Source organism: Scyliorhinus torazame, chromosome 21 (assembly GCF_047496885.1).
Source record: "Scyliorhinus torazame isolate Kashiwa2021f chromosome 21, sScyTor2.1, whole genome shotgun sequence".
Lineage (NCBI taxonomy): Eukaryota > Metazoa > Chordata > Chondrichthyes > Carcharhiniformes > Scyliorhinidae > Scyliorhinus > Scyliorhinus torazame.
Window position 1 is genome coordinate 1,532,835 of NC_092727.1, and position 23,374 is coordinate 1,556,208.

The 23,374-nt window shown below is 55.0% G+C and overlaps 1 protein-coding gene across 9 annotated transcripts in view; it reads left to right on the forward strand.

Moving 5' to 3' along the window:
• The window catches only part of LOC140398091 (uncharacterized), a 75,968-nt gene that overhangs the window by 46,847 nt on the left and 5,747 nt on the right, over positions 1–23,374 (forward strand). For 8 of the 9 annotated variants that reach the window (XM_072486319.1, XM_072486318.1, XM_072486321.1 and 5 more), the window contains 2 exons: positions 3,999–4,134; positions 9,493–9,675. In XM_072486319.1, coding sequence (XP_072342420.1) covers positions 3,999–4,134; positions 9,493–9,675 — 319 coding nt within the window. The remainder of the gene's footprint in view (positions 1–3,998; positions 4,135–9,492; positions 9,676–23,374) is intronic. The other variant, XM_072486322.1, reaches the window with a different exon arrangement.

Genomic DNA, 23,374 nt, shown 5'->3' on the forward strand with positions numbered 1-23,374 from the left:
CGGAGTGATTGCGTCGAGTGCGGAGTGATTGGGTTGAGTGTGGAGTGATTGGGTTGAGTGCGGAGTGATTGGGTTGAGTGTGGAGACTGGGTTGAGTGTGGAGTGATTGGGTTGAGTATTGGATTGAGTGCGGAGTGATTGGGCTGAGTGCGGAGTGATTGGGTTGAGTGCAGAGTGATTGGGTTGAGTGCGGAGTGATTGGGTTGAGTGTGGAGTGATTGGGTTGAGTGTGGAGTGATTGGCTTGAGTGTGGAGTGATTGGGTTGAGTATTGGATTGTGTGCGGTGTGATTGGGTTGAGTGTGGAGACAGGGTTGAGAGTGGAGTGATTGAGTTGAGTGTAGTGTGATTGGGTTGAGGGTGGAGTGATTTGGCTGAGGGTGGAGTGATAGGGTTGAGTGTGGAGTGATTGGGTTGAGTGTGGAGTGATTGGGTTGAGCGTGGAGCGATTGGGTTGAGTGTGGAGTGATTGGGTTGAGTGTGGAGTGATTGGGTTGAGTGTGGAGTGATTGGGTTGAGTGTGGAATGACTGGGTTGAGTATTGGGTTGAGTGTTGAGTGATTGAGTTGGGTATTCTGTTGATTGTGGAGTGATTGGGTTGAGTGTGGAGTGATTGGGTTGAGTGTGGAGTGATTGGGTTGAGTGCACAGTGATTGGGTTGAGTGTGGAGTGATTGGCTGAGTGTGGAGTGATTGGGTTGAGTGCGGAGTGATTGGGTTGAGTGCGGAGTGATTGGGTTGAGTGTGGAGTGATTGGGTTGAGTGTGGAGTGATTGGCTTGAGTGTGGAGTGATTGGGTTGAGTATTGGATTGTGTGCGGTGTGATTGGGTTGAATGTGGAGACAGGGTTGAGAGTGGAGTGATTGAGTTGAGTGTAGTGTGATTGGGTTGAGGGTGGAGTGATTTGGCTGAGGGTGGAGTGATAGGGTTGAGTGTGGAGTGATTGGGTTGAGTGTGGAGTGATTGGGTTGAGCGTGGAGCGATTGGGTTGAGTGTGGAGTGATTGGGTTGAGTGTGGAGTGATTGGGTTGAGTGTGGAGTGATTGGGTTGAGTGTGGAATGACTGGGTTGAGTATTGGGTTGAGTGTTGAGTGATTGAGTTGGGTATTCTGTTGATTGTGGAGTGATTGGGTTGAGTGTGGAGTGATTGGGTTGAGTGTGGAGTGATTGGGTTGAGTGCACAGTGATTGGGTTGAGTGTGGAGTGATTGGCTGAGTGTGGAGTGATTGGGTTGAGTGTGGAGTGATTGGGCTGAGTGCGGTGTGATTGGGCTGAGTGCGGAGTGATTGGGTTGAGTGCGGAGTGATTGAGTTGAGTGTGGAGTGATTGGGTTGAGTGTGGAGTGATTGGGCTGAGTGTGGAGTGATTGGGTTGAGTGCGGAGTGATTGGGTTGAGTGCGGAGTGATTGGGCTGAGTGCGGAGTGATTGAGTCGAGTGCGGAGTGATTGGGTTGAGTGCAGAGTGATTGAGTTGAGTGTGGAGTGATTGGGCTGAGTGTGGAGTGGTTGGGTTGAGTGTGGAGTGATTGGGTTGAGTGCAGAGTGATTGGGTTGAGTGCAGAGTGATTGGGCTGAGTGCGGAGTGATTGGGTTGAGTGCGGAGTGATTGGGTTGAGTGTGGAGTGATTGAGTCGAGTGTGGGGTGATTGAGTCGAGTGCGGAGTGATTGGGTTGAGTGCGGAGTGATTGGGTTGAGTGTGGAGTGATTGGGCTGAGTGCGGAGTGATTGAGTCGAGTGCGGAGTGATTGAGTCGAGTGCGGAGTGATTGGGTTGTGTGCGGAGTCATTGGGTTGAGTGTGGAGTGATTGGGCTGAGTGCGGAGTGATTGAGTCGAGTGCGGAGTGATTGAGTCGAGTGCGGAGTGATTGGGTTGAGTGTGGAGTGATTGGGTTGAGTGCGGAGTGATTGGGTTGAGTGCGGAGTGATTGGGTTGAGTGTGGAGTGATTGGGTTGAGTGTGGAGTGATTGGGTTGAGTGCAGAGTGATTGGGTTGAGTGTGGAGTGATTGGGTTGAGTGTGGAGTGATTGGGTTGAGTGTGGAGTGATTGGGTTGAGTGTGGAGTGATTGGGTTGAGTGCAGAGTGATTGGGCTCAGTGCGGAGTGATTGGGTTGAGTGTGGAGTGATTGGGTTGAGTGCGGAGTGATTGGGTTGAGTGCGGAGTGATTGGGTTGAGTGTGGAGTGATTGGGTTGAGTGTGGAGTGATTGGGTTGAGTGCGGAGTGATTGGGTTGAGTGCGGAGTGATTGGGTTGAGTGTGGAGTGATTGGGTTGAGTGTGGAGTGATAGGGTTGAGTGCAGAGTGATTGGGTTGAGTGTGGAGTGATTGGGTTGAGTGCGGAGTGATTGGGCTCAGTGCGGAGTGATTGGGTTGAGTGTGGAATGACTGGGTTGAGTATTGGGTTGAGTGTGGAGTGATTGATTTGGGTATTCTGTTGAGTGTGGAGTGATTGGGTTGAGTGTGGAGTGATTGGGCTGAGTGCGGAGTGATTGAGTCGAGTGTGGAGTGATTGGGTTGAGTGCGGAGTGATTGAGTCGAGTGTGGAGTGATTGGGTTGAGTGCGGAGTGATTGGGTTGAGTGCGGAGTGATTGGGTTGAGTGTGGAGTGATTGGGCTGAGTGTGGAGTGATTGGGTTGAGTGCGGAGTGATTGGGTTGAGTGCAGAGTGATTGGGCTGAGTGCGGAGTGATTGAGTCGAGTGCGGAGTGATTGCGTCGAGTGCGGAGTGATTGGGTTGAGTGTGGAGTGATTGGGTTGAGTGCGGAGTGATTGGGTTGAGTGTGGAGTGATTGGGCTGAGTGTGGAGTGATTGGGTTGAGTGCGGAGTGATTGGGTTGAGTGCAGAGTGATTGGGCTGAGTGCGGAGTGATTGAGTCGAGTGCGGAGTGATTGCGTCGAGTGCGGAGTGATTGGGTTGAGTGTGGAGTGATTGGGTTGAGTGCGGAGTGATTGGGTTGAGTGTGGAGTGATTGGGCTGAGTGTGGAGTGATTGGGTTGAGTGCGGAGTGATTGGGTTGAGTGCAGAGTGATTGGGCTGAGTGCGGAGTGATTGAGTCGAGTGCGGAGTGATTGCGTCGAGTGCGGAGTGATTGGGTTGAGTGTGGAGTGATTGGGTTGAGTGCGGAGTGATTGGGTTGAGTGTGGAGTGATTGGGTTGAGTGCGGAGTGATTGGGTTGAGTGCGGAGTGATTGGGTTGAGTGTGGAGTGATTGGGTTGAGTGCGGAGTGATTGGGTTGAGTGTGGAGTGATTGGGTTGAGTGCGGAGTGATTGGGTTGAGTGTGGAGTGATTGGGTTGAGTGATTGAGTCGAGTGCGGAGTGATTGAGTCGAGTGTGGAGTGATTGGGTTGAGTGTGGAGTGATTGGGTTGAGTGTGGAGTGATTGAGTCGAGTGCGGAGTGATTGGGTTGAGTGCGGAGTGATTGGGTTGAGTGCGGAGTGATTGAGTCGAGTGCGGAGTGATTGGGTTGAGTGTGGAGAGATTGGGTTGAGTGCGGAGTGATTGAGTCGAGTGCGGAGTGATTGAGTCGAGTGCGGAGTGATTGGGTTGAGTGCGGAGTGATTGAGTCGAGTGCGGAGTGATTGGGTTGAGTGTGGAGAGATTGGGTTGAGTGCGGAGTGATTGAGTCGAGTGCGGAGTGATTGAGTCGAGTGTGGAGTGATTGGGTTGAGTGCGGAGTGATTGAGTCGAGTGCGGAGTGATTGGGTTGAGTGTGGAGAGATTGGGTTGAGTGCGGAGTGATTGAGTCGAGTGCGGAGTGATTGAGTCGAGTGCGGAGTGATTGGGTTGAGTGCGGAGTGATTGGGTTGAGTGTGGAGAGATTGGGTTGAGTGCGGAGTGATTGAGTCGAGTGCGGAGTGATTGAGTCGAGTGCGGAGTGATTGGGTTGAGTGCGGAGTGATGTGTTGGTTCTCTGTCTCTTTGCAAATGTATTTTCTGCTCGGAAAGCATCAAACCCGAGGTCTAACCTCCAGCACATCTTTCCCATCTCTCCTCAGTGCGGAGTTCAGCACCACACAGAGGGATTCATACATTGGCTGGGACACCATGGAACACCCTCGGCCCAATGCAGCCACATTCAGGGAGGTGCTGTCAGAAAGAGAAGGGACCATTGAATCGGACACAGTGACAAAGGTAAATTCTCTCGGTGATTCCCGAATAGACCACACTGGGTAAGGACATCAGGGGCGAAATTCTCCCCCAACGGCGCGATGTCCGCCGACTGGCGCCAAAAACGGCGCCAATCAGACGGGCATCGCGCCGGCCCAAAGGTGCTGAATGCTCCGCATCTTTGGGGGCCGAGCCCCAACATTGAGGGGCTAGGCCGGCGCCGGAGGGATTTCCGCCCCGCCAGCTGGCGCGGAAATGCGGCGCATGCGCGGGAGCGTCAGCGGCCGCTGACAGTTTCCCGGCGCATGCGCGGGAGCGTCAGCGGCCGCTGAAAGTTTCCAGCGCATGCGCAGTGGGGAGAGTCACTTCCGCCTCCGCCATGGTGGAGGCCGTGGCGGAGGCGGAAGGGAAAGAGTGCCCCCACTTCACAGGCCCGCCCGCGGATCGGTGGGCCCCGATCGCGGGCCAGGCCACCGTGGGGGCACCCCCCGGGGTCAGATCACCCCGCGCCCCCCCCAGGACCCCGGAGCCCGCCCACGCCGCCTGGTCCCGCCGGTAAATACCAGCTTTGATTTACGCCGGCGGGACAGGCAATTTCTGGGCGGGACTTCGGCCCATCCGGGCCGGAGAATTGAGCGGGGGGTCCCGCCAACCGCGCGGCCCGATTCCTGCCCCCGCCCAATCTCCGGTACCGGAGACTTCGGCGGGGGCGGGGGCGGGATTCACAGCGGCCAACGGCCATTCTCCGACCCGGCGGGGGGTCGGAGAATGACGCCCCCTGTTACATTCACCACGGGATATAATCAAACAGAATATCTGTGATCATTGCTCTTCAGTCTCTGGGACTTCGATCCGAACACACTCAAGAGGTGGGTTTCAGCAAGCAGGGAGCTAGGATAAGCCGGAAAATCCTTGAGGAATTTGAGATTGATTATGTAGGAAGGTCCTGAATGCCTTTTGATTGAAACACTGGCTTTGCACAGTTTTGTGAGGGCCACGAAGAATCCAGCACGAGTTTTAAGGATACAAAGTAATAACATTTATTTACAATGACATATATACAACAGCAGCAGCAACTTCGCCTGCTGCTCATTCCTTCCTGCTGGTTCCAAACTGGCCATCTTTATTTATACATGGAGTTTACTAATAGTTTCTCCGCCTCCCTCATTGGGGACGCTCATACTCCCACAGGATTGTGGGATTGTCATTAGTCCCCAGCCAATGGTAAGCTGGCAGGTTATAACTTCCCTCCCCCCCAAAGTCCAAGGAATCCACCGAAGACCCTGGCGAAGGAGGGCGTCGGACTCGTTTGGCCGCAGGCCGGACACCATTTGCACAAGGCGCTGGATCGGGCGGTGTGTAATGAGACGGAGACCGGCGCTTCCGTGATGAACGGCGTAACAGTTGTACATCCACGGCCCGTGGGCCCAAGGATTCCCCCTCTGATGCATCCTGTGTCTCCATCTCGGTGTCAGAGTCTGCTGCCTCCGTCATCTCGGCGTCTCTATCTCCACAGGGTTCTGTAACGACCTGCGCAGGCTTCGAGTGAGGCACCAGAGGAAGATTGTGAGGACTACTTTCCATTGTCTCTGGTCTCTGTGGCTATAGCATTGAGCTCCGGGGGCGGGGAATCTTTGGAAGGGATAGTCTTCTGGACCGAACGTGGTCTACATGTTTGCGGTGGAGACGACCCTGGGCTTGCACCTGGTAAGATATAGGGCCCGTTTGGCGAAAGATTACGCCAGGAACCCTCTGGGCACCACCAGCAAAATTCCGAACGAACACTGGGTCACCGGGCGCAAACTGCCGAATCGGCCAATGCCGAGAAAAACCCTGTCCCTGCCCAAGGCCGCCCTGGCCATTCCCAGTGATGTAGGGGCGCGGCCGACGCAAGCTTCTGATGCTCCTGGCAAATGGAGCAGTTTTGGGCCACCTTCTCAATGTCGGTGTCGAGGCCTGGCCACCAGACATAACTCCGGGCCAACATTTTCATTTTGGTCACACCTGGATGCCCATTGTGCAAGTCTCTTAGTATCAGCTCCTGGCCTTTTTCCGGGACAATCACACGCGTCCCCCACAAGAGGATGCCGTCTTCCACGCTGAATTCTGACAGCTTGGAGGAAAATGCCCGCAACTCGCCTGGGAGCTGTCTATGCTGCCCACCATACAGGACTATGTGCCGAACCTTTGACAGGACTGGCTCCGTCTGGGTCCACTCACGGATCTGTGATGCCGTGACAGGCAAGGTGTCCATAAAATTTAGCATTGCAACCACCTCACCGGTCGTGGGGGTCGACATGGGGCCGGTCGATAAAGGCAATCGGCTCAGTGCGTCGACATTTGCTATCTGCGTACCTGGTTTGTGCTCCAGAGAATACTCGTATGCAGCAAGCAACAAAGCCCAGCGCTGGATGCGTGCAGAAGCAATGGGCGGTATTGGTTTATCCTCTCGGAAAAGTCCCAGCAGAGGCTTATGATCAGTCACGATAGTGAAATGGCGGCCGTACACGTACTGGTGGAAGCGTTTCACCGCAAAAACCACTGCCAGGCCCTCCTTCTCGATCTGCGCGTACTTTTTCTCCGCTGCAGTCAATGTGCGGGAGGCGAAAGCTATCGGTCGCTCGGCCCCGTTCTCCATCTTGTGGGACAGGACGGCCCCAATACCATACGGGGATGCATCACATGTGACGAGCAAAGGCTTTCCAGGATCATAGTGGGTTAGTAACCCAGACAACGACAATTGTTGCTTTACCCGCCGGAAAGCGGTTTCTTGCGGCTGACCCCAAACCCAGGTGTGATTTTTCTTTACCAGAAGGTGCAAGGGGGCCAGCGTAGTTGCCAGATTGGGGAGGAACTTCCCGTAATAGTTTACGAGACCGAGAAAAGAACGAAGATGCGCAGTGTCAGTCGGGGCGGGGGACTGTTGAATCATGCGCACCTTCTCTGCGACGGGGTGCAGACCTTCGCGGTCCACCCGGTAACCTAGGTAGACTACTTCCTTTGCCTGAAATACGCACTTTGTGCGACGTAAATGGACTCCAGCCTCCGAAAAGCGTCTAAGGACAGCCTCCAGATTTTCCAAATGTTCCTGCTCCGACGTCCCTGTAATCAAAACGTCATCTAAGTAGACAGCGACACGCGGTAAACCTCTCAAAATGCCCTCCATAACACGTTGAAAAATAGTGCAGGCAGAGGATACTCCAAAGGGCAACCGTGTATATTCATACAGGCCCCGGTGTGTATTAATCGTTACATATGGTCGGGAGGCAGGGTCCAGCTCCAACTGTAGGTAGGCGTGACTCATATCTAATTTTGTGAAGGAGAGTCCGCCTGCAAGCTTTGCGTAGAGATCCTCTATGCGAGGCATTGGATATCGGTCGCGTCGGGAAGCCGTATTCACTGTAAGTTTATAGTCGCCACACAAGTGAACTGTGGCATCTGACTTCATTACAGGTACAATTGGTGCTGCCCAGTCAGCAAAACGGACGGGCCTGATAATACCCAAACTCTCCAAACGAGTGAGCTCCCCTTCTACCTTCTCGAGCAAGGCTAAGGCACCGGGCGCGCCCGAAAATAGCGCAGTGTGGCTCCTGGTTCAACTTGGATACGGGCTACGGCCCCTTTTATTTTCCCCAAACCAGGCTGGAATACATCTGGGTATAGTCCTAACACCTCAGTCAACCCTCCAGAAACTGTTTGGAGGATGTGCTGCCATTGCAACCGCAAATGGCGCAACCAGTCCCGACCCAACAGGCTGGGCCCATGGCCGCGCACCACGATAAGTGGGAAACGCCCCTCCTGGCGTCCATAGACAACAGGGGTCATTGTAGTTCCTGCAATGTCCAGTGGTTCCCCCGTGTAGGTGGCCAACCTGGCCTGTGAGTCAGTTAATGTAAGGGTCTGTATACCCTGCTTGATGCGGTCGAATGTCCTCTGGGCGATCACGGAGACCGCTGCGCCAGTGTCCAACTCCATCTCAAGCGGGTGACCATTGACCCGTACTGTCACCTTAATGGGGGCCACACGGGGAGCTGCCACACTGCAGCTGCAGGCAGTCATCCTCCCTCTCCACGTCCTCAGGAGTAGTCGCCGCAGGTTCATCCACATGGAAGGTACGGCCCCTGGGCTGGTCCCCGTTTCGGTCGGAACGACGGCACCTCTGGCGCCCCCAGGACCGGCGTCCGTGACGGGTTCAGCGCCCACAAGTCTGACACGGACATGGCTCCTCATCCATTCGTTCTGAGAAGGCTCCCTTCGGAGAGGAATGTCCGACGTCCACTGGCGTCGATCCGGACGTCGCCTCGCCCAAGGTACCGCAGGAGTGCGGGGGGACGTTTTCGGACGGAAGGTGTTGCGCCCCAAGGCATGCACTTCCATTCCCTGTATCTCCTGCACTCCTCGCTCTGCGCTCTCTCGGGACAATACTATTTGAATGGCCTGTTGAAAAGTCAATGTTGGCTCAGCTAACAACTTTCTCTGGGTGGCCGTATTGTTAATACCGCAAACCAAACGGTTGCGTAACATTTCTGACAAGGTCTCACCATAGTCACAGTACTCCGCAATCCTGCGTAGCCTGGATAGAAAGTCGGCAAGGGATTCTCCTGGGGTCCTCTCAGCGGTATTAAACCGGTAACGCTGGACTATCGTGGACGGGGTTGGGTTAAAACGTTGGCCTACTAAATACACAAGTTCATCAAACGTTTTGGTGTCCGGCGCAGCTGGGTACGTAAGGCTCCTAATCACCCCAAACGTATGCGGCCCGCAGGCGGTGAGCAATATGACCACCTGGCGCTCGTTTTCGGTGATATTGTTTGCCCGGAAATAGTAACGCATCCGTTGTGTGTACTGGTTCCAGCTTTCCAGCGCAGCATCAAAAACATCCAAACGTCCATACAGAGGCATGGTATAATAGAAAACAACTTCCAACCTGTATCCAACAAAAATCCAGGGAGGTGGCTTCAGCAGTGTAGACGGCTATTCACTTTCACCCTCGTCGCCATGCTGCACAGAAATCCAGTGATGAGGAAAGCGCATCCTGCCCAGGAATCTCATTCCCTTATTCTACAATCTCTCCTGACGTGGACTTTATCTGACCTACTTCACGCCAGTACATCCACAAAGCAATCCTTATATAATGTCAATATTGAACAGCCTCACCTTGCACAACCGCAATGCGCTACGCTCTCCCACAGCAGTAACTGTTCAGGGTTTTACACATCCTGTGACATTTAATCAGCTGATTGTCACCACCCCCTGGTATCTATCCAGCCCTTTTTGACAATTGTTTGGCAGTAACTGGCAGTCCACGCCCCTGCCCCTTCGACATGACAATGTTACTTGGTTGAACGCAGTGTAACTTTCTGTACTTTATCTCCCCCTCAGCTCACGTATACATTGGCACCGTTCACTAAACTGCAAGAACTTAGCCGACCCATGACCATGCAGAGTCCTTGTGGTGGCAAATTTTCTGATGGAACAGTCTATAAAAATTCCTTCAAACCCTGGGACACAAAGAGCAGGGTGCGTCAGGGCGACCGTCACGATGGAGCCTACGTACCTCCTCCAGTAAGCAGCCATATGATTTAGACAGCAAGTAAAGCTCCCTCTACACTGTCTCCATCAAACACTCCCAGGACAGGTACAGCACGGCGTTAGATACAGAGTAAAGCTCCCTCTACACTGTCCCCATCAAACACTCCCAGGACAGGTACAGCACGGGGATACAGAGTAAAGCTCCCTCTACACTGTCCCCATCAAACACTCCCAGGACAGGTACAGCACGGTGTTAGATACAGAGTAAAGCTCCCTCTACACTGTCCCCATCAAACACTCCCAGGACAGGTACAGCACGGGGTTAGATACAGAGTAAAGCTCCCTCTACACTGTCCCCATCAAACACTCCCAGGACAGGTACAGCACGGGGTTAGATATAGAGTAAAGCTCCCTCTACACTGTCCCCATCAAACACTCCCAGGACAGGTACAGCACGGGGATACAGAGTAAAGCTCCCTCTACACTGTCCCCATCAAACACTCCCAGGACAGGTACAGCACGGTGTTAGATACAGAGTAAAGCTCCCTCTACACTGTCCCCATCAAACACTCCCAGGACAGGTACAGCACGGGGTTAGATACAGAGTAAAGCTCCCTCTACACTGTCCCCATCAAACACTCCCAGGACAGGTACAGCACGGGGTTAGATACAGAGTAAAGCTCCCGCTACACTATCCCCATCAAACACTCCCGGGACAGGTACAGCACGGAGTTAGATACAGAGTAAAGCTCCCTCTACACTGTCCCCTTCAAACACTCCCAGGACAGGTACAGCACGGGGTTAGATACAGAGTAAAGCTCCCTCTATACTGCCTACATCAAACACTCCCAGGACAGGGACAGCACGGGGTTAGATACAGAGTAAAGCTCCCTCTACACTGTCCCCATCAAACACTCCCAGGACAGGTACAGCACGGGGTTAGATACAGAGTAAAGCTCCCTCAACACTGTCCCCATCAAACACTCCCAGGACAGGTACAGCACGGAGTTAGATACAGAGTAAAGCTCCCTCTACACTGTCCCCATCAAACACTCCCAGGACAGGTACAGCACGGGGTTAGATACAGAGTAAAGCTCCCTCTATACTGCCTACATCAAACACTCCCAGGACAGGGACAGCACGGGGTTAGATACAGAGTAAAGCTCCCTCTACACTGTCCCCATCAAACACTCCCAGGACAGGTACAGCACGGGGTTAGATACAGAGTAAAACTGATTCTACACGGAACAATTGGACTTTTGATTCCCATGTCTGGGTTGTTTTCTCTGGAGCAGAGAAGACTGAGGGGTGACCTAATTGAGATGGACAAGATTTTGAGGGGCATGGACAGGGGGGAGAGGGGGCAGCTGTTCTCCTTCGTTGAAGGGTCAGTTACGAGGAGAAGTTCAAGGTGAGGTGCAGGTGATGAGGAAAAACGTTTTTACCCAGAGGGTGGTGAGGGTCTGGAACACGCTGCCTGGGAGGGTGGTGAGGGTCTGGAACGCACTGCCTGGGAGGGTGGTGAGGGTCTGGAACGCACTGCCTGGGAGGGTGGTGAGGGTCTGGAACGCACTGTCTGGGTGGTGGTGAGGGTCTGGAACGTGCTGCCTGGGAGGGTGGTGAGGGTCTGGAACGCGCTGCCTGGGAGGGTGGTGACGGTCTGGAACGCGCTGCCTGGGAGGGTGGTGACAGTCTGGAACACACTGTCTGGGAGGGGGGTGAGGGTCTGGAACGCACTGTCTGGGAGGGTGGTGACGGTCTGGAACGCGCTGCCTGGGAGGGTGGTGAGGGTCTGGAACGCACGGCTTGGGAGGGTGGTGAGGGTCTGGAACGCACTGTCTGGGGGGTTGGTGAGGGTCTGGAACGCACTGTCTGGGAGGGTGGTGAGGGTCTGGAACGTGCTGCCTGGGAGGGTGTTGAGGGTCTGGAACGCGCTGCCTGGGAGGGTGGTGAGGGTCTGGAACGCACTGCCTGGGAGGGTGGTGAGGGTCTGGAGCACACTGTCTGGGAGGGGGGTGAGGGTCTGGAACGCACTGTCTGGGAGGGTGGTGACGGTCTGGAACACGCTGCCTGGGAGGGTGGTGAGGGTCTGGAACACGCTGCCTGGGAGGGGGGTGAGGGTCTGGAACGCACTGTCTGGGAGGGTGGTGACGGTCTGGAACGCACGGCCTGGGAGGGTGGTGAGGGTCTGGAACGCGCTGCCTGGGAGGGTGGTGAGGGTCTGGAACACGCTGCCTGGGAGGGGGGTGAGGGTCTGGAACGCACGGCCTGGGTGGGTGGTGAGGGTCTGGAACATGCTGCCTGGGAGGGTGGTGAGGGTCTGGAACACGCTGCCTGGGAGGGTGGTGAGGGTCTGGAACGCACTGCCTGGGAGGGGGGTGAGGGTCTGGAACGCGCTGCCTGGGAGGGTGGTGAGGGTCTGGAACGCGCTGTCTGGGAGGGGGGTGAGGGTCTGGAATACACTGTCTGGGAGGGTGGTGAGGGTCTGGAACGCACGGCCTGGGAGGGGGGTGAGGGTCTGGAATACACTGTCTGGGAGGGTGGTGAGGGTCTGGAACGCGCTGTCTGGGAGGGGGGTGAGGGTCTGGAACGCGCTGCCTGGGAGGGTGGTGAGGGTCTGGAACGCGCTGTCTGGGAGGGGGGTGAGGGTCTGGAATACACTGTCTGGGAGGGTGGTGAGGGTCTGGAACGCACGGCCTGGGAGGGGGGTGAGGGTCTGGAACGCGCTGCCTGGGAGGGTGGTGAGGGTCTGGAACACACTGTCTGGGAGGATGGTGAGGGTCTGGAACGCGTTGTCTGGGAGGGTGGTGAGGATCTGGAACGCGCTGCCTGGGAGGGGGGTGAGGGTCTGGAACGCGCTGCCTGGGAGGGTGGTGAGGGTCTGGAACGCACTGCCTGGGAGGGGGGTGAGGGTCTGGAACGCGCTGCCTGGGAGGGTGGTGAGGGTCTGGAACGCGCTGCCTGGGAGGGGGGTGAGGGTCTGGAACGCGTTGTCTGGGAGGGTGGTGAGGATCTGGAACACACTGTCTGGGGGGGTGGTGAGGGTCTGGAACGCGTTGTCTGGGAGGGTGGTGAGGGTCTGGAACGCACTGTCTGGGAGGGTGGTGAGGGTCTGGAACACACTGTCTGGTGGGGTGGTGAGGGTCTGGAACACACTGTCTGGGAGGGTGGTGAGGGTCTGGAACGCACTGCCTGGGAGGGTGGTGAGGGTCTGGAACGCACTGCCTGGGAGGGTGGTGACGGTCTGGAACGCACGGCCTGGGAGGTTGGTGAGGGTCTGGAACACACTGTCTGGGAGGGTGGTGACGGTCTGGAGCACACTGCCTGGGAGGGTGGTGACGGTCTGGGACGCACTGTCTGGGGGGGTGGTGAGGGTCTGGAACGCACTGTCTGGGAGGGTGGTGAGGGTCTGGAACGCGCTGCCTGGGAGGGTGGTGAGGGTCTGGAACGCATTGCCTGCGAGGGTGGTGAGGGTCTGGAACGCACTGTCTGGGGGGGTGGTGAGGGTCTGGAACGCACTGTCTGGGAGGGTGGTGAGGGTCTGGAATGCACTGCCTGGGAGGGTGGTGAGGGTCTGGAACGCACTGTCTGGGGGGTTGGTGAGGGTCTGGAATGCGCTGCCTGGGGGGGTGGTGAGGGTCTGGAACGCGCTGCCTGGGGGGGTGGTGAGGGTCTGGAACACGCTGCCTGGGAGGGTGGTGAGGGTCTGGAACGCGCTGCCTGAGGGGGTGGTGAGGGTCTGGAACGCACGGCCTGGGAGGGTGGTGAGGGTCTGGAACACACTGTCTGGGAGGGTGGTGACGGTCTGGAGCACACTGTCTGGGAGGGTGGTGAGGGTCTGGAGCACACTGTCTGGGGGGGTGGTGGGGGTCTGGAACGCACTGCCTGGGAGGGTGCTGACGGTCTGGAACACACTGCCTGGGAGGGTGGTGAGGGTCTGGAACGCACGGCCTGGGAGGGTGGTGAGTGTCTGGAACACACTGTCTGGGAGGGTGGTGACGGTCTGGAGCACACTGTCTGGGAGGGTGGTGAGGGTCTGGAGCACACTGTCTGGGGGGGTGGTGAGGGTCTGGAACGCACTGCCTGGGAGGGTGGTGAGGGTCTGGAACACACTGCCTGGGAGGGTGGTGAGGGTCTGGAACGCACGGCCTGGGAGGGTGGTGAGTGTCTGGAACACACTGTCTGGGAGGGTGGTGAGGGTCTGGAGCACACTGTCTGGGGGGGTGGTGAGGGTCTGGAACGCGCTGCCTGGGAGGGTGGTGAGGGTCTGGAACACACTGTCTGGGAGGGTGGTGAGGGTCTGGAACGCGCTGCCTGGGGGGGTGGTGAGGGTCTGGAACGCGCTGTCTGGGAGGGTGGTGAGGGTCTGGAATACACTGTCTGGGAGGGTGGTGAGGGTCTGGAACGCGCTGCCTGGGGGGGTGGTGAGGGTCTGGAACACGCTGCCTGGGGGGGTGGTGAGGGTCTGGAACACGCTGCCTGGGGGGGTGGTGAGGGTCTGGAACACGCTGCCTGGGAGGGTGGTGGGGGTCTGGAATGCGCTGTCTGGGAGGGTGGTGAGGGTCTGGAACGCGCTGCCTGGGAGGGTGGTGAGGGTCTGGAACGCGCTGCCTGGGAGGGTGGTGCGGGTCTGGAACGCGCTGCCTGGGAGGGTGGTGAGGGTCTGGAACACGCTGCCTGGGAGGGTGGTGAGGGTCTGGAACACGCTGCCTGGGAGGGTGGTGAGGGTCTGGAACGCGCTGCCTGGGAGGGTGGTGAGGGTCTGGAACGCGCTGCCTGGGAGGGTGGTGCGGGTCTGGAACGCGCTGCCTGGGAGGGTGGTGAGGGTCTGGAACACGCTGCCTGGGAGGGTGGTGAGGGTCTGGAACGCGCTGCCTGGGAGGGTGGTGAGGGTCTGGAACGCGCTGCCTGGGAGGGTGGTGAGGGTCTGGAACGCGCTGCCTGGGAGGGGGGGGGAGGGTCTGGAACGCGCTGCCTGGGAGGGGGGGGAGGGTCTGGAACGCACTGCCTGGGAGGGTGGTGAGGGTCTGGAACGCGCTGCCTGGGAGGGTGGTGAGGGTCTGGAACGCGCTGCCTGGGAGGGTGGTGAGGGTCTGGAACGCGCTGCCTGGGAGGGGGGGGAGGGTCTGGAACGCACTGCCTGGGAGGGTGGTGAGGGTCTGGAATGCACTGCCCGGGAGGGTGGTGAGGGTCTGGAACACACTGTCTGGGAGGGTGGTGAGGGTCTGGAACACACTGTCTGGGAGGGTGGTGAGGGTCTGGAACGCACTGTCTGGGAGGGTGGTGAGGGTCTGGAGCGCACGGCCTGGGAGGGTGGTGAGGGTCTGGAACGCGCTGCCTGGGAGGGTGGTGACGGTCTGGAACGCGCTGCCTGGGAGGGTGGTGATGGTCTGGAACACACTGTCTGGGAGGGTGGTGAGGGTCTGGAACACACTGTCTGGGAGGGTGGTGAGGGTCTGGAACGCACTGCCTGGGAGGGTGGTGAGGGTCTGGAACACACTGTCTGGGAGGGTGGTGAGGGTCTGGAACGCGCTGCCTGGGAGGGTGGTGAGGGTCTGGAACACACTGTCTGGGAGGGTGGTGAGGGTCTGGAACGCACTGTCTGGGAGGGGGGTGAGGGTCTGGAGCGCACGGCCTGGGAGGGGGGTGACGGTCTGGAACACGCTGCCTGGGAGGGTGGTGAGGGTCTGGAACACGCTGCCTGGGAGGGTGGTGAGGGTCTGGAACACGCTGCCTGGGAGGGTGGTGACGGTCTGGAACACACTGTCTGGGAGGGTGGTGACGGTCTGGAACACGCTGCCTGGGAGGGTGGTGAGGGTCTGGAACGCACTGTCTGGGAGGGTGGTGAGGGTCTGGAACACGCTGCCTGGGAGGGTGGTGAGGGTCTGGAACGCGCTGCCTGGGAGGGTGGTGAGGGTCTGGAACGCGCTGCCTGGGAGGGTGGTGAGGGTCTGGAACGCGCTGCCTGGGAGGGTGGGAGAGGCGGGATGCCTCACATCCTTTAAAAAGTACCTGGATGAGCATTTGGCTGTCAGAACATTCGAGGCTGTCGGCCAAGTGCCAGCCAATGGGGTTAGGTGGGCAGGTTTTTTACGTGTCACTGCAGACTCGATGGGCCAAAGGGCCTCTTCTGCACTGTGTATTTCTGTGAAATGATCCCTCCTCACCAATGCTGCATTTACATTTTCCACAGCAGATATTCCTTAGCCTTGTGTGAAGTTCCTGATTTTTGACCAGATTGAAGACTGACTGACTGACAGAAAGCAGAGGGTCAGGTTAAATGGGTCCTTCTCTGGCTGGTGAACTGTAACTAGTGAATACCGCAGGGGTCAGTCCTCAGACCTCAACTGTTCACAATCCCCGAACAGGCGCCGGAATGTGGCGACTAGGGGCTTTTCACAGTAACTTCATTTGAAGCCTACTTGTGACAATAAGCGGTCTTCATTTCATCTATATATAAATGATCTGTAAGCAGGGGCGGAGTGTAACATTGCAACATTTGCGGATGATACTAAAATAAATGGGAAAGCAGGCAGTGAAGGAGATAAAGATTTTCCAGACGGATATCGATAGGCTAGGAGATTGGGTCAAAATTTGGCAGATGGAGTTTAACGTGGATAAGTGTGAGGTCAAAAAAATAGTCAGGCAAATTATCTAAATGGAGACCCCGGTTCAAATCCTGGGTCACTGTCCGTGTGGAGTTTGCACATTCTCCCCATGTCTGCGTGGGTTTCACCCCCACAACCCAAAGATGTGCAGGGTAGGTGGATTGGCCACGATAAATTTCCCTTAATTGGAAAAAAATAATTGGGTACTCTAAAATTATAAACAAATAAATAAATATTATCTGAATGGAAAACCGATTCAAAATGCGTCTGGGCAGAGGGATCTGGGCAGAGGAATCTGTGCAGAGGGATCTGGGCAGAGGGATCTGGGCAGAGGGATCTGGGCAGAGGGATCTGGGCAGAGGGATCTGGGCAGAGGGATCTGGGTATCTTTGTTCATGAATCACAGATAGGCTGCATGCAGATACAAAATCTAACACGAAAGACAAATGGAATGTTTTTTTTTAAATGTATTTTATTACAGACAAGTATCTAAACAGATTTCAACCCATAAACATGGGCTGGAGAGGAAATTGCTGAGGCCTTGACAGAAATCTTTGGATCCTCGCTGTCTTCAGGGGATGTCCCGGAGGACTGGAGAGTAGCCAATGTTGTTCCTCTGTTTAAGAAGGGTAGCAAGGATAATCCCGGGAACTACAGGCCGGTGAGCCTTACTTCAGTGGTAGGGAAATTACTGGAGAGAATTCTTCGAGACAGGATCTACTCCCATTTGGAAGCAAATGGGCGTATTAGTGAGAGGCAGCACGGTTTTGTGAAGGGGAGGTCGTGTCTCACTAACTTGATAGAGTTTTTTGAGGAGGTCACTAAGATGATTGATGCAGGTAGGGCAGTAGATGTTGTCTATATGGACTTCAGTAAGGCCTTTGACAAGGTCTCTCATGGTAGACTAGTACAAAAGGTGAAGTCACACGGGATCAGGGGTGAGCTGGCAAGGTGGATACAGAACTGGCTAGGCCATAGAAGGCAGAGAGTAGCAATGGAGGGATGCTTTTCTAATTGGAGGGCTGTGACCAGTGGTGTTCCACAGGGATCAGTGCTGGGACCTTTGCTCTTTGTAGTATATATAAATGATTTGGAGGAAAATGTAACTGGTCTGATTAGTAAGTTTGCAGACGACACAAAGGTTGGTGGAATTGCGGATAGCGATGAGGACAGTCGGAGGATACAGCAGGATTTAGATTGTCTGGAGACTTGGGCGGAGAGATGGCAGATGGAGTTTAATCCGGACAAATGTGAGGTAATGCATTTTGGAAGGTCTAATGCAGGCAGGGAATATACAGTGAATGGTAGAACCCTCAAGAGTATTGAAAGTCAAAGAGATCTAGGAGTACAGGTCCACAGGTCATTGAAAGGGGCAACACAGGTGGAGAAGGTAGTCAAGAAGGCATACGGCATGCTTGCCTTCATTGGCCGGGGCATTGAGTATAAGAATTGGCAAGTCATGTTGCAGCTGTATAGAACCTTAGTTAGGCCACACTTGGAGTATAGTGTTCAATTCTGGTCGCCACACTACCAGAAGGATGTGGAGGCTTTAGAGAGGGTGCAGAAGAGATTTACCAGAATGTTGCCTGGTATGGAGGGCATTAGCTATGAGGAGCGGTTGAATAAACTCGGTTTGTTCTCACTGGAACGAAGGAGGTTGAGGGGAGACCTGATAGAGGTCTACAAAATTATGAGGGGCATAGACAGAGTGGATAGTCAGAGGCTTTTCCCCAGGGTAGAGGGGTCAATTACTAGGGGGCATAGGTTTAAGGTGAGAGGGGCAAGGTTTAGAGTAGATGTACGAGGCATGTTTTTTACGCAGAGGGTAGCGGGTGCCTGGAACTCGCTACCGGAGGAGGTAGTGGAAGCAGGGACGATAGGGACATTTAAGGGGCATCTTGACAAATACATGAATAGGATGGGAATAGAGGGTTACGGACCCAGGAAGTATAGAAGATTGTAGTTTAGTCGGGCAGCATGGTCGTCACGGGCTTGGAGGGCCGAAGGGCCTGTTCCTGTGCTGTACATTTCTTTGTTCTTTGTTGTTCTTTGTTCATAAACACCTTGGGAAACATATTTCCCAGCAATCAACTATATAGTCTGTTCAAATTTTATCCCCCTTTTCACCACCAGCCCCCCGCGACGAACAGCTCCTCAAACACGGTCACAAACATCCCCCACCTTTTCTCAAACCCCTTGGCGGATCCCCTTAACTCATACTTCATCTTCTCCACCCCCAGGAAGTCGTATAAGTCACCCAACCAAGCTGCTACCCCCGGTGTCGATGCCGACCGCCACTCCAGCAGAATTTGCCGCCGTGCAATCAGAGAGGCGAAGGCCAAGACATCGGCCTTCCTCCTCTCCATGAGCTCCGGCTTCTCTGAGACCCCAAATATCGCCACCAAAGGGTCCGGGTCCACTCCCTCCTCCACTATCCTGGTGAAGGCCGCGAACACCCCTGCCCAGAATCTTCCCAATATTTTGCAACCCCAAAACATGTGCGCGTGATTCGCTGGCCCCGCCCACACCTCTCACACTTGTCTGCCACCCCCTGAAAGAACCCACTCACTCTCGCCCGAGTCATATGCACCCTGTGCACTACCTTAAACTGCATCTTTCACAGGAGGGGGTCCCGTTTACCCTACACAGTACCTCACTCCATGCTCCCAAATTGATCTCCCCTCCCAACTCTGCTTCCCACTTCTCCTTGATCTTCACCACCCGCTCGCCTCCCTGCTCCCCCAGCCACTTATATATATCCCCAATTCTTCCCTCCCCTTCCACATCCGGGAGCAGCAGTCGCTCCAGCACGGCGCATCCCGGCAACCTAGGGAACCCCCTCCAGACCTTTCGTGCAAAGTCCCTAACCTGTAGATACCTGAACTCACTACCCGTCGCCAGCTCTACCCTCTCCCTTAGCTCCTCCAGACTGGCGAACCCTTCCTCCAAATTCAAATTCCTCACCTTGACCAGCCCCACTTCCCTCCACCTCCTGTATACTCTATCCATCCCCCCCGGCTCAAACCCATGATTCTCGCACAGCGGCGTTAGCACCGACATCCCTTCCACCCTAAAATGCTCCTCAGCTGATTCCATATCTTCACCATGGACTGCACCACTGGGCTCCCTGAATACCTACTCAGAGCCATTGGCAATGCTGCCGCCACCATAGCCCTCAAACTAGAACCCTTACAAGATTCCTCCTCCATCCTAACCCACTCTACCCCTTCTCCTTCCCACCACCGCCGCACCTTGTCCACATGCGCCGCCCAATAATAATGAAGCAAGTTTGCAACGCCAACCCCCCCCTGCTGCCTCTGCCTCTGTAGCAGGGTCCTCCCCACCCTCGGCACCTTCCCCGCCCATACAAAGTCTTAAATGATTGTGTCCACTTTCCGAAAGAAAGCCTTTGGTATAAAGATCGGGAGAGCCTGAAAAATAAACAAGAACCTCGGCAGAATATTCATTTTCACCACTTGGACCCACCCCAGCAGTATATTCCATCTCTTAAGATCCCCCCTGGCCTCCTCCACCAGCTTCGTTAAGTTTCACTTATGGAGCCCTGTCCATTCCCTTGCTACCTGAATCCCCAAATACCTAAACCTATCCCTCGCTACCGTAAATGGCACCCCCTAAATTAGTCTGCTATCCCAAATCATTCACCGGGAATACCTCGTTTTTCCCCACATTCAGTTTATACCTGAGGACCCTCCAAGCCTCCCCAACAGGCCCATAATCCGCCCCATACTCTCCAGTGGATCCGAAACATACAGCAACAGGTCATCAGCATAGAGCGACACCCGAAGCTCCCTCTGTCCCCTCATAATCCCCTGCCACTCCACTGACGCCCTGAGAGCCATCGCCAATGGCTCTATGGCCAGCACAAACAGCAGCGGCGACAGCGGGCACCCCTGCCTCGTTGGGCAGCATGGTGGCATTGTGGATAGCACAACTGCTTCACAGCTCCAGGGTCCCAGGTTCGATTCCGGCTTGGGTCACTGTCTGTGCGGAGTCTGCACATCCTCCCCGTGTCTGCGTGGGTTTCCTCCGGGTGCTCCGGTTTCCGCCCACAGTCCAAAGATGTGCCGGTTAGGTGGATTGGCCATGATAAATTGCCCTTAGTGTCCAAAATTGCCCTTAGTGTTGGGTGGGGTTACTGGGTTATGGGGATAGGGTGGAGGTGTTGACCTTGGGTAGGGTGCTCTTTCCAAGAGCCGGTGCAGACTCGATGGGCCGAATGGCCTCCTTCTGCACTGTAAATTCTATGATAATCTATGTACCCCTGTGTAAGTCAAAGCTTCGTGAGCTCATATCATTCGTCCTCACCCTCACTCTTGGGGCCACATACCACAAATCTCAGCCCAGATCCAAACCTTTCCAAAACTTCGAACAAGTACCGCCACTCCACCCGATCAAATGCTTTTGGTGCGTCCATGGACACCACCACCTCCGGTACCAGAGCCCTCGACGGATTCATCACCATATTCAACAGCCATCTAATATTACACGCGAGCTGCCTGCCCTTCACGAAGCCTGTTTGATCTTCTGCAATCACCCCCGGGATACAATCCTCCATCCTCCCCGCCAACAACTTAGCCAATACTTTCACATCCGTGTTCAATAGTGATATGGGCCTATACGACCCACGTTCCATTTTCGGGATTAGCATGATTACTGCCTGCGCCATCGGCTCCGGCAGCTCCCCTTTCTTCAGTGCCCTGGGGCCTTCCCCGACGTCATACCCCTGATACTATCCAGCATCTCCCTCAGCCTCAGCTCCAACACCTGCCTCTTTACTTCCTCCACCTGAGGAAATTCCAGCTCGTCTAGAAACCGCCCATCTCCCCCCGGGGCCGCTTCGTGCAATCCCTGGTAGTACTCCCTAAATGCCTTGTTTATCTTCCCCGGCTCCCACGCCACATCCCCAGTCCGTATCTTCAGTATTTCCCTGGTCGCGGCCTGCCTCTGCAGCTGGTGTGCCAACATGCGGCTTGCCTTCTCCCCGTACTCATATTGCAACACTCTTGCCCTACGCAGTTGCCCTACCGCCCTCCTCGTTGTCAACCTGTCAAACTGCCCCTGCAATGTTTTCCTCCTCGCCAATCCCTCCGTGGTGGGCACCCTCGGATACTCCCTGTCCACCTTCACTGTCTCGCTCACTAGACGGTCATGTTCCACCCTTCTTTCCCTATCCGCACGAACATTAAACAAAATAATTTCCCCCCGGACCACTGCCTTCAGTGCTTCCCAAAAAATGGCCGCCGACACCTCCCCATTCTGATTCAACTCCACATACTCCTCAATCGCCGCCCGCACCTTATCACAAAAGCCTTGATCCGCCAACAACCCTGAAATCCAACTTCCACCACGGCCTCTGCTCTCGTCCCGATATAAACCGAATCTCCAGCCAGTGGGGCGCATGGTCCAAGATAACTATCCCCGCTTACTCTGCCCCCTCCACCCCAACCAAAACGTCTCGACTCACTACAAAGTAATCAATCCTTGATTACACCTTATAGACGTGTGAAAAGAAGGAATACTCCCTTCCCCCTGGGTTCTGAAAGCGCTATGGATCCACCATACCCATCCTCTCCATAAACCCCCCCAGCTCCCTTGCCATTCGTACCCTACCCATCGACCTGGGGCTCGATCTATCAACCCTCGGCTCCAGGACACAGTTAAAATCTCATCCATGATCAACTGGTACGTGGCCAAATCCGGGATTGCTGCCAGCAACCCCCTCATAAAACCCACATTATCCCAATTTGGGGCATACACATTTACCAACACTACCGGTGCCCCTTCCAGTACCCCACTCACAATCACATATCTCCCACCTGGATCCCTCACCTCCTTCGCACTCACGAATCCCATTTTTTTACTCATTAAAATCGCCACACCCCTCGATTTCAAATCAAACCCCGAGTGAAAAACCTGCCCGACCCACCCCTTCCTTCACCTAACCTGGTCCTTCACACGGAGGCGTGTCTCCTGCAGAAACACCACCCCCGCTTTGAAGCTCCTGAGGTGCGCAAACATTCACAACCTGTCAACCGGCCCATTCAGTCGCTCTACATTACAGCCTCAAGACAAGTGGAATGTTATGTTTATTGCAAAAGGACTGGAGGATAAAAGTAGAGAAGTGTTGTTGCAATTGTATAGGGTGTTGGTGACACCACATCTGGAGTATTGTGTCCAGTTATCTCCATATTTGAGGAAGGGTATGGTGGCATTGGAGGCAGTTCAGAGGAGATTCACCAGATTGATTCCGGGGATGAAGGGGTTGACGTACGAGGAGAGATTAAACAGTTTGGGTTCATACTCGCTGGAGTTTAGGAGGGTGAGAGGGGATCTGATCGAGGTGTATAAAATACTAAAGGGATTGATAAAGTCAATGTAGACCAAATGTTCCCCCTTGTGGGGCAATCTGGAGCGGGAGGTCACAGATATAGGTTGAGAGGTGGTAGATTTAGAACTGAGATGAGGAGGAACTACTTCTCGCAGAGGGTGGTGAATTTGTGGAACTCGCTGCCCCATAGTGCAGTGGAATCTGAGTCATTAAATGGTTTCAAGAAGGAGACAGATATATTTCTGATTTTAAAAACGGGTTAAAAGGATATGGGGAGCAAGTGGGGAGGTGGATTTGAGACCAGGAAGAGATCAGCCAGGATCTGATTGAATGGCGGAGCAGCCTCGAGGCTGAATTGCCGACTTCTCCTCCCAATTCCGATCCTATTCGATTGTCCTCTGTGCTACTGCCTCAAAATTATTTCCGACTGGATCTTCGTTTTTGCAAAAACCTAGCGATTTTAGCTGAACAATTTATTCTGCTTTTCAAAAAATGTATGATGGGGTCATTCCTGGTCAGGCTGAGACTTATTGTTCTAAGTGTCCTTCAAAGGGTTGTGGTGATCGAGCTTCTTGAATACAACTGGGCATCGTGCTCAGCCATTTCATAGGGCGGTTCAGAGTCACCAATATTGTGGGTTAAAAGTCACAAATGTACCAGACCCGATAAAGGTGGCAGATTTTCTCCCCTACAGGACATTAATGAACCAGATATTTTGTTACATGGTCACCATTACCAATATCAGATTTTTAATCCCATATTTAATGAATTAATT